Source organism: Dama dama, chromosome 20, assembly GCF_033118175.1.
Source record: "Dama dama isolate Ldn47 chromosome 20, ASM3311817v1, whole genome shotgun sequence".
Taxonomy (NCBI): domain Eukaryota; kingdom Metazoa; phylum Chordata; class Mammalia; order Artiodactyla; family Cervidae; genus Dama; species Dama dama.
This window is the reverse complement of record NC_083700.1, coordinates 13805213-13820454: the sequence shown is the minus strand read 5'-3', so window position 1 is coordinate 13820454 and position 15242 is coordinate 13805213. Positions and strand designations below refer to the sequence as shown.

General features: G+C 38.0%; 1 protein-coding gene across 1 annotated transcript; it reads right to left on the bottom strand.

Annotated features, from left to right (window-relative positions):
• Positions 1-276: 276 nt before the first annotated feature.
• On the bottom strand, positions 277-669 carry LOC133040093 (small ribosomal subunit protein uS8-like). The gene has a single exon (XM_061119839.1). The coding sequence runs from the start codon at positions 667-669 to the stop codon at positions 277-279; it is 393 nt and encodes a 130-aa protein (XP_060975822.1).
• Between the last annotated feature and the right edge of the window lie 14573 nt (positions 670-15242).

The following is a 15242-nucleotide window of genomic DNA, read 5'->3' as shown; positions in this document are numbered from 1 at the left end:
CTAAACAGGGTAAGGGGAGCAACAAATATTAACAGACAATTTAAAAAATAAAAACATCTATGGCACTCAGCTTTACTCATATTAGGAAAAAAATGTAAATTAAAATACACTGAAATACTATCAGATTGCAAAGATAACAATCTTTTGCTAAGGCTGTAGGAGGAAAGAATATTTCCATACATTGTAACAGCTCCATGGATGATATTATCTACTAAAATATTCTAGTATTCATTTTATTTTGTCCTCTGAGGCATTTTATTTACATGTATTACAACCCTAGAAAGAGAATCCAAGGATTTTCCCTCCTGTGTGTTTTTGTCTTGCTTCTTCATGGTCCATGATGCCAGCTAAGGTTCTCAGTACAATGAAACCAAACTGACAGGATGCAAGCAGGTTATTCTGCCATTTTTCTAGATCTTTGAGTTGCACATCATATCTGGGACTGATCACTCCAAACTTATTTAGCCTGCCTGTGAGGTTCACAACAGTTTTCCCAGCCCTGTGATCATCAATGATTTCATATTTGCCAATGTAACCATGCTTCATCATCACAGTTAGAAAGCTGATGATGACTTTGGAGCATGGCCTAATAAGGACCTGGTGTTTGCCTCTCTTTTTGGCATTGCTGATACTCTTGGGAGTATTAGTCAGGACATTCATGCACACCATTCTGGCAGCATGGGAAGATGGCAGAAAGAGCTAATATTCATTTTAAGATATATACTTACCCCAACAATTTCTCTTAGGAAAATTCATTTTACAGATAGACTTATAATTTATATCTGAAAAAATAAATTAATTTCACAAATGTTTACTTATTATCTACTAAAATTGCCAAATTCAGACTTAAATTGAAGAAAGTAGGGAAAACCACTAGACCATTCGGGTATGACCTACATTAAATCCCTTATGACTATACAGTGGTAGTGAAAAATAGATTTAAGGGACTGGATCTGATAGAGTGCCTGATGAACTATGGACAGAGGTTTGTGACATTGTACAGGAGACAGGGATCAAGACCATCCCCATGGAAAAGAAATGCAAAAAGGCAAAATGGTTGTCTGACGAGTCCTTACAAATAGCTGTGAAAAGAAGAGAAGCAAAAAGCAAAGGAGGAAAGGAAAGCTATTCCCATTTGAATGCAGAGTTCCAAAGAATAGCAAAGAGAGATAAGAAAGCCTTCCTCAGTGATCAATGCAAAGAAATAGAGGGAAACAATAGAATGGGAAAGATTAGAGATCTCTTCAAGAAAATTAGAGATACCAAGGGCAAAGATGAGTACAATAAAGGACAGAAATGATATGGACCTAACAGAAGCAGAAGATATTAAGAGGAGGTGACAAGAATACACAGAAGGACTGTACAAAAAAGATCTTCATGACCCACATAATCACGATGGTGTGATCACTCAGCTAGAGCCAGTCATCCTGGAATGTGAAGTCAGGTGGGCCTTAGAAAGCATCACTATGAACAAAGCTAGTGGATGTGATGGAATTCCAGTTGAGCTATTTCAAATCAAAAGATGATGCTGTGAAAGTGCTGCACTCAATATGCCAGCAAATTTGGAAAACTCAGCAGTGGCCACAGGACTGGAAAAGGTCAGTTTTCATTCCAATCCCTAAGAAAGGCAATTCCAAAGAATGGTCAAACTACTACACGATTGCACTCATCTTACACGCTAGTAAAGTAATGCTCAAAATTCTCCAAGCCAGGCTTCAGCAATATGTGAACCATGAACTTCCGGATGTTCAAGCTGGTTTTAGAAAAGGCAGAGGAACCAGAGATCAAATTGCCAATATCTGCTGGATCATTGAAAAAGCAAGAGAGTTCCAGAAAAACATCTATTTCTGCTTTATTTACTATGCTAAAGCCTTTGACTGTGTGGATCACAGTGAACTGCGGAAAATTCTGAAAGAGACGTGAATACCAGACCACCTGACTCACCCCTTGGGAAACCTATATACAGGTCAGGAAGCAATAGTTACATCTGGACATGTACCAACAGACTGGTTCCAAATAGGAAAAGGAGTACATCAAGGCTGTATATTGTCACCCTGCTTGTTTAACTTACATGCAGAGTACATCATGAGAAACACTGGGCTGGAAGAAGCACAAGCTGGAATTAAGATTGCCAGGAGAAATATCAATAACCTCAAATATGCAGATGACACCACCCTTATGGCAGAAAGTGAAGAAGAACTAAGAAACCTCTTGATGAATGTGAAAGAGGAGAGTGAAAAAGTTGGCTTAAAGCTTAACATTCAGAAAACTAAGATCATGGCATCTGGCCCCCTCACTTCATGGGAAATAGATGGGGAAACAGTGGAAGCAGTGTCAGACTTTATTTTTTTGGGCTCCAAAATCACTGCAGATGGTGATTGCAGCCATGAAATTAAAAAACTCTTACTCCTTGGAAGGAAAGTTATGACCAACCTAGATAGCATATTTAATAGCAGAGACATTACTCTGCCAACAAATGTCCATCTAGTCAAGGCTATGGTTTTTCCAGTGGTCATGTATGGATGTGAGAGTTGGACTATGAAGAAAGCTGAGTGCCAAAAAATTGATACTTTTGAACTGTGGTGTTGAAGAAGAGTCTTGAGAGTCTCTTGGACTGCAAGGAGATCCACCCAGTCCATCCTGAAGGAGATCAGTCCTAGGTGTTCATTGGAAGGACTGATGCTGAAGCTGAAACTCCAACACTTTGGCCACCTCATGCAAAGAGTTGATTCATTGGAAAAGACCCTGATGCTGGGAGGGATTGAGGGCAGAAGGAGAAGGGGATGACAGAGGATGAGATGGCTGAATGGCATCACCGACTCAATGGACATGAGTTCGAGTAAACTCTGGGAGTTGGTAACGGACAGGGAGGCCTGGCATGCTGTGATTCATGGGGTCACAAAGAGTCGGACACGACGGAGTGACTGAACTGACTGAAATGTCCAGAAGTACTGCTGTGGACGCTGAAGATATAGCAGTGATCAACATACATGTTAAAACTAATACACCAATTCAGCACAGTTGTAGTACACAAAGTCAACATACAAAAACCAGTTGCATTTCTATACTCTAAGAATAAACTATCTGAAAATGCAATTAGGAAAACAATCCAACTTAAAATGCAACAAAAGAAATAAAACACATGGAATTAAACTTTTAAAAGGTGAAAAACTTGTCTACAGAAAGCTACAAAGTATTGGTGAAATAAATTAAGACATAAACAAATGGAAATATATCTCATCATGTTCATGAACTGAAAGACAATAGAGTTAAAATGTCCTTACTACTCAAGATGATCTACAGATTCAATGCAATCACTAGCAAAATTCCAATGGCATTTTCAGAAAAAGAATTAGGAAGAAACAATTCTGAATTTCATGTGGGAACACAAAAAAAGCACAAATAGCCAAAGCAATTTTGAGAAAGAAGAATAAAACTGGAGGCATCACACACCCTAATTGAAAAATATATTACAAAGCTATAGTCAGTATAACAGCATAGTACTTCCATGAAGACAGACATGTAGATCAATGGAACAGCATAGAGAGTCCAGAAGTAAGTCCACATGTATACAGTCAACTGATTTCAATGAGGATGCCAAGAATGCACAATGGGGAAAGGAGAGGCCTTTCAATAAATGATGTTCAGAAAATTGAATATCCACATTTTAAAAAAAAAAGAAAGAAAGATAGAAAGAAAAAGAGAGAGATGAATTGGATGCTTATAAACTCAAAATGAGTTAAAAGATTTAAACACCCAAAACTGTAAAACCCCTAAAGGAAAATACAGGGGAAAATCTTCATGCCATTTGTCTTGGTAATGATTTCAAGGGTATGACACCAAAAGCACAAGCAACAAAATCAAAAAATAAATAAATGGAACTACCTCAAACTGGAAAACTTCAGTACAGCAAAGAAAACAATCAACCAAATTTAAAAGCAATGTCTGGAATAACAGAGAAAATTTGCAAACCATATATTTGATAAGGGATTATCTCCAAAATATATGAGTGTCCTACAATTTAGTAGTAAAAAACAAAACCTAATAACCCAATCAAAATATGGGCTAAAGACTTGAATACACATTTCTCCAAAGATATGCAAAAGACAAACAAGTATATAAAAAGACAATCAATATCACTAATCATGAGGGAAATATAAATCAAAAACACAATGAAATATCACCTCACACCTATCAGAACAACTATCATCAAAAAGAACACAGATAACAAATGTTAGCAAGGATATGAAGAAAAGAGAACCCTCAAACACTGTTGGTGAGAATGCAAACTGGTACAACCACTAAGGAAAACAGTATGGAGTTTCCCCAAAAAAACTAAAAATAGAATTATCATATGATTCAGCAATTCCACTCCTTGGTATATACCAAAAAAAAAAAAAAAAAAAAAATGAAAAACACTAATTTGAAAAAATGCACACACCCCAATATTCATAGCAGAATTATTTACAATTACCAAGACATGGAAACAACTGTGTCCATTGACAAATGAATGGGTGAAAAAGATGTGGTATATCTATACAACGGAACATTACTCAGTCATGAAAAGGAACAAAATGCAGCCATTTGCAGCAACATGAGTAGATTTGGAGGGCACGGTGCTAAGTGAAACTAGTCAGACAGAGAAAGACAAATACTGTATAATATCACATGTGGAATCTGAAAGTACAACAAAGTAGTGAATATAACAAAAAGAGAAGCAGACTCAATTACAGATAACAAATTATTGATTACCACTGGGGACAGGGGAGGGCAGAGGAACAATATAGGTGTAGGGGATTAAGAGGTAAAAACCCTTAGGTATAAAATAAGCTACAAGAACATACTGTACAACATGGGAAATATAGTAAATGTTTTATAATAACTATAAATGGACTATAACCTTTAAAAATTGTGAATCAACATATTGTACACCTGTAACTTATATGGTAGAGCCACTATACTTCAATGAAAGAAGGAAAAACAACTATTTTCAAAAGGCCAAAATATCTTGATCAAGATCACATGGCTTTTAAGTAAGTGACTGAGATGGAATTGTAACAAAGTCCACTTGCCTCTAGAGCATACCTTCTTAGCCTCTGCACTGTGATTCCCTTTTGTAAGTACAGTTCCAGGAAAGTCCAGAAAAGCAGGTTTAAGTACCCTGGGCAGACAGCACACCAAGGCCATAAAAACAGCCAGAGCTAGTCTTCTACCAGCAGCACATGGACAGCCAGGAAGGATGCACACAGGAGAGTCAAGTTCACTGGGTTTCCTGCCTGTGCATGCTACTCTTCTGGCTGCCATCACCCGTTCTCCTCTCTCTTGGATTTCTCACTTCAGGTACCTGGGGAGTGAGAGGCCATTAAGACTGTCATGTCCTGAGGGAGGCCACAGCTCAGGTGTCCTGCCCATGCCTTAGCGTGCACAAGGGCACCTCAGCCTGACAGAGGCAATGCTGATATTTTAAGAAAGCCTTAGGATCTTTTTCCTGACCATTTTTAGAATGTTTTTGCAATTTTGAGACTTGGTAACAAGAAAATAATAATTGTCTAACCATAAATAATGGAATCTATTAAGATGCCATATGAAAAAATACCTGCAATTATAGGTCCTCTGAAACAACTTACTTTGTCTTCAGATTTTTCTCATGATGAGTTAAAAATAAATGCTTTCAGGAGGTGTCCATATGCAAGTCTTGTTAGCCCCTCAGAAGTACCACAAAATAGTATTTTTTTAAGTACCTGAAGACTGTGTTAACATTCCCTGAATCCCAAGTCCTGGATCTTCCTTATTTTGAGCTCCTCTTCATCCTGGTCACGAGGGGGAAGGGAGGCAGGTAAACAAATGAGAGCAACAGAAGCAATCAATGGTGTTATTAAATTTACAGGTGTTTACAGATGTACATGGGCTTTCCTGATAGCTCAGCTGGTAAAGAGTCTGCCTACAATGCAGGGGACTCCAGTTCAATTCCTGGATCAGGAAGATCCCCTGGAGAAGGGATAGGCTAACCACTCCAGTATTCTTGGGCTTCCTTGGTGGCTCAAATGGTAAATAATCTGCCTGCAATGCAGGAGACATGGGTTCGACCCTAGGTTGGGAAGATACCCTGTAGGAAGGCATGGCAACCCACTCCAGTATTCTTGCCTGGAGAATCCCATGGACAGAGAAGCCTGGGGTCACAAAGGATAGGACACAACTGAGCAACTAGGCACAGCACAGCGGCACAGTTGTACACAGCCAGTCCCACCAGGATCCTAATTTGTAGATCAACTACTATGGAAAGGCAGCCTGAGAGAGCCCCAGTCATTCTGACAGTCCTCTCAGAATGTCAGTCTTCACCTTCTCTCATCCAGGAAGCACACCCCAGTGACTTATCTTGTGGGTTCAGTACCTCCCAGCTCTAAAGGCAACCCTGTGTAACACAGGTGCACATTGAAAATCCTTGTCTCAGCAAAAGTGACTAGAATGAGTCTTCCTGACCAACTGATCTACAGGCATACCTCAGAGATACTGTTGGTTTGGCTCCAGACACTGCTATAAACAGACATTGCAATAAAGCAAGTCACAGGAATTTTTAGCTTTCTAGTGCATCTAAGAGTTATATTTATACTACAATTTAGTCTATTAAGTGTACAATAACATTATGTCTTTAAAATGTACAGACTTTAATTTAAAATACCTAATTTGTGACTTAAGCAAGTCATAATCTTTTTGCTGGTGGAGGATCTTCCTTCGATGATGGTGCTAACTGATCAGGATGGTGATTGCTGAAGGTTGCAGTGGTTGTGGAAATTTCTTAAAATAAGACAACAATGAAGTTTTCCCAATGACTGACTTCACAAAGGGCTTCTCTGTAGCACACAATGCTGTTCGATAGCATTTTACTCACAACAGAACTTCATTCAAAATTGGAGATACTATCACTGCTTTATCAATTAAGTTTGTGTGATATTCTAAATCCTGTGTTGTCATTCCAACAATCTTCACAGAATTTTAGTAGAAATAGATATTATCTCAAGATATCACTTTCTTTGTTCACCAATAAGCAGCCATCTCAACTTTTATCATGAGATTGTGGCATTTCAGTCACATCTTCAGGCTCCACTTCCAATTCTAGTTCTTTTGCTCTTTCTATCATATCTACAGTTACTTCCTCTGCAGAAGTCTTGCATTCCTCTAAGTCATCCTTGGAAGGTGGAATCAGCTTCTTCCAGACTCCTACTAGTGTTGATACTGTGACCTCCTCCTTTGAATCATGAATGTTTCAATAGTATCTAGAATGCTGAATTCTTTCCAGAATGTTTTCAATTTACTTTGCCAAGATCCATAAAAGGAATAACTATCTATGGCAGTTATAGCCTTCCAAAACGTATCTCTTAAAGAATAAGACTTGAAAGTAAAAATTACTCCTAGATCCATCAGAATGGATGTTGTATTAGCAGGCATGAAAACAATGTTAATCTTAAGGTACATTTCCATGAGAGCTCTTGATTGACCAGGTATATTGCCAACATGCAATAATGTTTGGAAATGACTCTTTTTTTTCTGAACAATAAGTCTCAACAGTGGACTTAAAATAGTCAGTAAACCATGTTGTAAACAGATATGCCATCATTCAGGTTTTGTTGTTTTATTTACAGAACATAAGAATAGAGTCATCACAATTCTTAAAGACCCTAGGATTTTGGAATGGTAAATGAGCACTGGTTTCAATTTAAAATCACCTGTTACATTAGCCTCTAACAAGAGAGTCAGGCTGTTCTTTGATGTTCTGAAGCCAGGCATTGACTTCTCCTCTCTAGTTATGAAATTCCTTGATGGCATCTTCTTTTAATATAAGGCTGTTTCACCTAGATCAAAAATCTGTTGTTTGACTAAAAATAAAGTTACCATATGATCCACTAACTGTGCTTAAAAAGGAGGGAGAAGGAGCTTCCCTGGTGGCTCAGTGGTAAAGAATCTCCTGCCTGCCAAGCAGGAGATTTGAGTTTGATCCCTGAGTCAGGAATATCCCCTGGAGAAGGAAATGGCAACTCACCCCATTATTCTTACCTGGGAAATCCCATGAACAGAGAAGCCTGCCGGGCTACAGTCCAAGGAGTCACAAAGAGTTGGACACAACTAAGCTCAAGAGTACATGATCCAGCAATCCCACTCTGGGCATGTATCTGGATAAAACTAAATCAAAAAGAAACCTGCACCCCAAAGTTCACAGTAGCACTATTTACAATAGCTAAAACATGGACACAACCTAAATGCCCATCAACAGATGACATGATAAAGAAGATATGGTGTACATGTCTTTTCTCTCTCTGTCTCTTTCTGTCTCTGTCTGTATGTCTGTGTGTGTGTGTGTGTGTGTGTGTGTGTGTGTGTGTGTAAAATGGAATATTTCTCAACCAAAAAAAGAATGAAATAATGCTATTTGCAGTATGGATGGATCTAGAGATTATCATACTAAGTGAAGTAAGTCAGACAGAAAAGGACAAATGTACGATTGATATCATATTATGATGTTTGGAACTTAAAAAAAATGATACAAATAAACTTATTTGCAAAACAGACATAGGCTCACAGAAAGCAAACTATGGTTACCAAATGGAATAGTGGGGCAGGGGAAGGGATAAATTAGGATTTGGGGATTAACAGATACACACTACTATACATAAAACAGATAAGCAACAAAAACCTATATCCCCATAATACTGTAAATCAACTAAACTTCAATTTTTAAAATATGGTAATTTTTTAACATTCAAAAAAAAATCTGTTGTTTAATGTAGCTACCTTCATTAATTATTTTAGCTAGATCTTCTGGATAACATAATACTTTATGTTGTTGAGATGGCTTCTTTTCTTAAACCTAATGAACCAACTTCTGCCAGCTTTCAGACAGTGTCTGCAGCTTTCTCACCTCTCTCAGCCTGATAGAATTGAATACAGTTAGGGCCTTCCTCTGGATTAGGCTTTGGTTTAAGGGAATATTGTAGCTGGTTAGATGTTCTGCCAGACCACTGAAACTCTGTCTGTATCAGCAGTAATATGGAGAATATGTTTCACTTCCTTATCATTTGTGTGTTCACTAGAGTAACACTTTTTTCTTTAACAAGCTTTCTTCTGCATTCACAACCCTGCTAACTTCTGCACAAAAGGCCTAGTTTTCAGCCTTTCTTCATTTTAGACATGCTTTCCTTGGCTTTAGACATACTTTCCTCATTTCTGAGAGATATAAGACTAAAGATTAAGATTAAACTGAGAGATATAAGACTCTTCCTTTCACTTGAACAACTGACAACATTGTAAGGTTATTAAATGACCTAATTTCAATGTTGTGTGTCTCAAGGAATAGCGAGGCCCAAAAAGAGGAAAAGAGATGGGGGGAACATTGGTCGGTGGAGCAGTCAGAACACACACAACATTCATTGGATGTTCACAGTCTTATATGGGAACCCTAAAACAGCTTTAATAGTAACATCAAAAACCACTGATCACAGATCACAACAAATATACTAACAGTTGAAAATCTTGAAATATTATGAGAATTACCAAAATGTGACACAGAAACTGAAGTGAGCAAATGCTGTTGGAAAAATGGTACGGCTAGTCTTGCTCCACTCAGGGTTTCCACAGACCTGCAATTTGTAACAAATGCAGCATCTACAAAGTTCAGTAAAGGGAAGCACTATGAAATGAGGTATCCCTGTATTCCATAACTATGCCCATGATTCTCCTGAATGACCTGCTATCCTATTAGTTCTTTAGACCTCCCTTTGACTATGCAAAGCCCAGATTGACAGAGCATGTATTTTCTGCTAGTTACCCCTCTTGGAAATCCTACAGCCACTATCCTTCAGCCCACACAAGACAATATGCACAAGGAGTACAGTCAAAAGATGGAATTTTAGGTGAGTCTAAAGGCTCAGTGATGGGTTTTGGCAGCCAATACAATCATCTGTTCACTCATTTAACTACTGATACAACAACCAGTTGCACACCAAACGCTGAGAATGTAATGGTGAGCAATCCAGATGGTTCTCTTCGTTCATAAAGTCCACAGCTAAGTAACAGTCCATAGAAATTCTGGTGAAAGGAAGGGTGCTGTGGAGACTGTAAGACTCCCATCTCTTTTAGGTTACTGGCAGAAAAGCAATAAAATAACTAAGTAAAAAAAGTTAATTGGGAAAAATAACATCATCTCATCCCAAGTAAGGGCCAGGGTGAGTCCCTGTAGACTGGAACTTTGGGATCTACTCAAAAAGGCTGAGGCAAGTGCAGAAAGGTCCACTTTGATGCCAAACAAACATTAAGTGAAGCTCATCCTTCATTGGAGTACCTCCAAAGAGTACTTTACAGCCTCTGATATGTGTCAGATATCAACATTCTCCAGACAACTGTCTATCTTTGCCCAGCTTTGGCTCCCCCAACCCCTGAATCTCATCCCATCTCCCCCATCTGGATAAGCCTCTTACTGATAACTTCACCTCAGTTCCCTAAACTCCTTATCTTCTGAAACTTCCCCCTTTTCTCTCTTCCAGTCTTAATGCTTTGAGCCTTGTCACTCCTCAGAACTGCTTCTCCTCTAAAGTATTAAATGCCACCACCCAAACCTCTGACACAGTTTCCAGTTCCCGAAACTTCTTCCTCTCCTCCAACTCTTTCTTATTGAGGTCCTTTATCCCATGACTTGTTTCTTTTTCCATTTTCTTATCAGTCCATTTCCTGATCTTCTAAGCCTGAACCGATAGTAGGCAACTTGAGTTGCTCTCTTGACTTGATTCCAACTTATTGGGTACTTACTTATGTGACACCCTCCTTTTTAACATCCTTAAGAAGAAAATAAAGTAAACATCTGCATCTGTACTTTTTTACTTTTTTATGTACACACTGCTATGTTTAATTTTTATTTATTTTATTTTCTTATTTTTGGCTATGCTGGGTCTTCGTTGCTGCGTGCAGTCTTTCTCTAGTTGCAGCAAGCGGGGGCTACTCTGTAGTTACAACACCTGGGCTTCTCACTGTGGTGGCTTCTTTTACTGTGGAGCACAGGCTCTAGGTCTGTGGACGTCAGTAGTTCCGGCATAGAGGCTCACTGGTTGCGGCTCACAGGCCCTAAAGTGTGCAGGCCTGAGTAGTTGTGGCACGTGGATTTAGCCGCTTCAAGGTGCATGGAATCTTCTGGGCCAGGAACTGAATCCATATCACCTGCATTGGCAGGCGAATTCTTATCCACTGTGCCACCAGGAAAGTCCTAGACTCTTTTTCTCTTGATTCAAACCCTGATAGAGCTCAAACCTGGCACTCACTCATCATTCCTACTCTTAAATTGGGGGCAAGTGTTTCATATAGACTCAGTTCAGTTCAGTTCTGTCACTCAGTTGTGTCCAATTCTTTGCAACCCCGTTGACTGCAGCACCCCAGGCTTCCCTGTCCATCACCAACTCCTGGAGCTTACTCAAGTTCACGTCCATTGAGCCGGTGATGCCATCCAACCATCTCATATATACTCAAATCTCAAGATATCAGTTCTAAAGCAAGGATATAATTGACATTTCCTACAGTACACTTGGTTATAACTCTATCTCTAAAACTCCCCTAAATGTAATCCTCACTCTATTACTAGAGCTTATGTGAATCTCACTGAATAACTGAAACTCCATTCTTACATCTGGAGTAATCCTTAAATTGCCAGCAACATAAAAGTGAGTTTATTTTAATATTAAGACTTACTTCATTCAAAATCATGTGGAAAACTTTCTAATGATCCTGGTCATTAATATCTTTTAGAATATATTTTGATGCCAATCCAGCCAATGCTAATCTTAGTTACCTTAAAACATACTGACACCAAAGTGATTTATAATCTGTTCAATTAGATTGTAACTGGAATAAAATTAGAATAAACCACAAACTAAAATGTATGGCAATGGTAGTTTTCTCATATTTTTCTATAATTTAATTTCTATCCCTAATCACCATTCTGCCTATTATCAGCCAAATAAATAGTCTTAATTTTGCCAACTCAGATTAATTTCAGATCTATCAGAATTTTCTCACTCAATCCAATATTTCCCCTTTCTACTTATCTCTGAGAGTAATTTCAGGATCAGCAGTGTGGGAGACACATTGCAGAAAGGCGTATGTTGGATATCTGGTCCTCAGACGTTCCTTTCTATCCATGCAGACGTCTGGTCATGCATCTGGCCTACAGACAAGATCATCCCTCTCCTTGTTGGCTTCTCTTAAGGTGTCCATACTTCTGTAAGTCTGAGAGCAACATTCCATATCCTTACTTCCTTGTCTTAAATACAGCCCTGGAAGGAGACTTGGTGTTCCACCTCAGGCTCTTTAGGAGAAGAAACTCTCTCTATCTTGTTCATTCTTGTTCTGTGTATAGAATAACATCTCAAATAAAATACATGTTCAGTAAATGTTTGTTGACAGGGACTTTTTGTTTCTTAATGTCCACCCAGTCATCTTTAACCTACTTCCATGTTTTGGTAAAATAGAGAATTTCTATCATATTACTAATGCCTAGATCTCTGGGCATGAATCAGCCATGAGTATTAGATTTCCCATAACTTATCTGGAGATTTATGGAATCTACCCCACAACTGTGTCTTCACTAAACTCCTAGAACAGATGTTGGGTACTACAAGTCATGACACTAGTGAACCCCAATAAACTGGGTCTCTATTATCTCTCAAAATCCATTTCGGCAATTTGGCACTTTCAAAAAATATGGAAATTTAACCCTCCAAAATATTAAACAATAATACAGACCTTTATACACAGTCTCTTAAGGAGGTGGCAAGAGTCGGGAGTGATAAGACATGATGGATATTACAACATATAGCACAGAGTAAAACTTTTCAAAGTTCCCCTTTAGAAATGTCTCTCCACAAAGTACATTAACCACAGCATCTGCCTACCCCCAAATTTTTTTATTTTTCCCAGATCTCCAGTTTCCTAATCTCTCTCCAAACTGCCTTTTCCAATCTCCTTATTTCCCTTGCCCCTCGTCTTACCTTCTAGAGCTTTTTTCTGTATCTTACCTTTGTGTGCTTTCAAGTCTCCTCTTTTCCTTAGAAAGACCCTAGTAGCTGTGGCTTTAGGTCCAGAAGCTGACAAGTAAGCTATGCTGATTATAATCATGTGCTATGCAAATATCAATTAAAATTGTATTCCTGCCAGTTAAAAATATGAAGAGAACTTGGAATGAAATTAGTTGAATCCAATCTAATGGCAAAGAGATCTGATGGGGAACCAGTGGCTGAGGGGTGAGCATAAGCTCAAATTAGACTTGAAATTTTGTCAGGATAAATTCAAGGACAGTGAGCTACAAGACTATCCCATTTATAGGGCATAGATTTGAAATATTTATTGGCATGGAGTGTGCAAAACAAGGTTTGACTTATTTTTCACGGTTTTGAGAAAATTTAACCTAGAGGTCTGCAGCTCAAGACCCCACACCTCAACCAAAATCTTTGTTCCACGTGCAATATTAGTTCACCTGCTCCATAAAGCCAAGGTGATTGACAGGGTGTGGCAGAGACTGTGGGACACTCACCAAACAGTCACTCTCTCCTTATTGAGTAACAACAGAAGGCAATAATGTGACCAGATGATCATCCAGATTCTGCATCCACTCCCTTTGCAGATAAAGGTAGTCATATGACTGCATTTTGGGCAATGGTATGCAGGCAGAAGTTGTTGGGTTGTGCTTCTGGGAAAACTCAGAGAGGAAGGGGCTGACTCAGCAGGGAAGGCTTTCTGTTCTTCTTTGTGCCTACTTCAAATGGGAACATTGTTGCTATAACCTTGAGGCAACTGTTAGGGTGGAATCTATGTGCTAAGCATGACAGAAAAAAAAGCCAGAAGGAACCCAAAACATGGAAAAAAATTTAATGTCAAATTCAACAGGAGGAAGATAATATCATGAGTGAAGGGTAGAACTTGAAGTAGAAGGGACTCTGCATGATTCAATTAAATTTTGTGAATCTCTTTGAAAAGACTTAATCTTTGCTTTTAGATGAAAGAAAAACAAATTTCTAACATTTTTAAGCCATCATCACTTAGGTTTCTGTGATGGCAATTAATCAAATTCCTAATATTTAGTTACTCCCAATTATATCAAAATGTTAAATTGTTTCTTTAAAGGGCTTTATTCAAGTAAAAAAAGAAGTAAGAATTGATGTGGTAAAGTTCAAAAACATATTATTAATATTTCTCTACTATGTTGAAAAATGATCTTTAAATATTTTATGTTTAAAATATTTATAATATGTAAAAAGATAATATGGATACTGAATGCCTAATAACTTAGCTATGAGGTTTCAATTTTTTAAATGTGTAATAAGTAAATGATTTTGAATTGGGGGTGATTAGAAAAAAAATCAGTCTTTATTTGAGTTTTAATATGTGTTTAGCACCTAATTCTCTAAACGTTTTCTAATTAAGAAAATATTTTCATTATAATCTTAGGAAACAGTTTCAAATACTACAAATAACTTGCATATTTTCTTGAAGACAGCACCTTTTTCCTAATGTTCCATGGGTTTAATCTGATAATCTTAAAGTGAGGACTCATGTGTGTTTTTTCATTGTGGTTCTAATTTTTCTCTTCATTTAATAATCTATATAAGCTATCATTTTTCTGTTTTATATCATAAAGAACAGAATCCATAGAACAGCCAAATTCATCAAGAGCATAAACCTTATGTCTGAATTTATAAGAATACCTAGTAGAATACAACCAGCAACCAACTGGCCAGATGGACTCAATGCAGGGGAACCAGGGAACTGTTAGAGAAACAGTGTCATAACAAAGCGTGTCAGAGCACCAAACCTCTAATGGAAAGTTTCTTTGGGTGAACATAGGGCAAGCATGATAAGCGGCAGCATAGGATCCGACCAGCCCAGCTTGCTAATGCTCTGGATTAAGAGAAACCATAGCACAACCATCTAATTCCTTGGTCAGACCTTCTGGAAGACCAAGTAAATAAGCCAAGTCACTAGATGATTAAGGGAAATTTTGTCTAATAGAATTGTTGCTTTAAGTTGAAAGTTATAAGAGAATTTTACTGTTTGTAAACATCATTGAGGAGAACATTATAATCACCATACTTTTAAGAACAATTTATTTGATTTCTGATTACTTACATATATGAGAAGCTTTGTCAGACTGACAACTGACTAGGAAACAAAATAGAAAATAGTACATTAGATTTATAAATGCAGTTGAA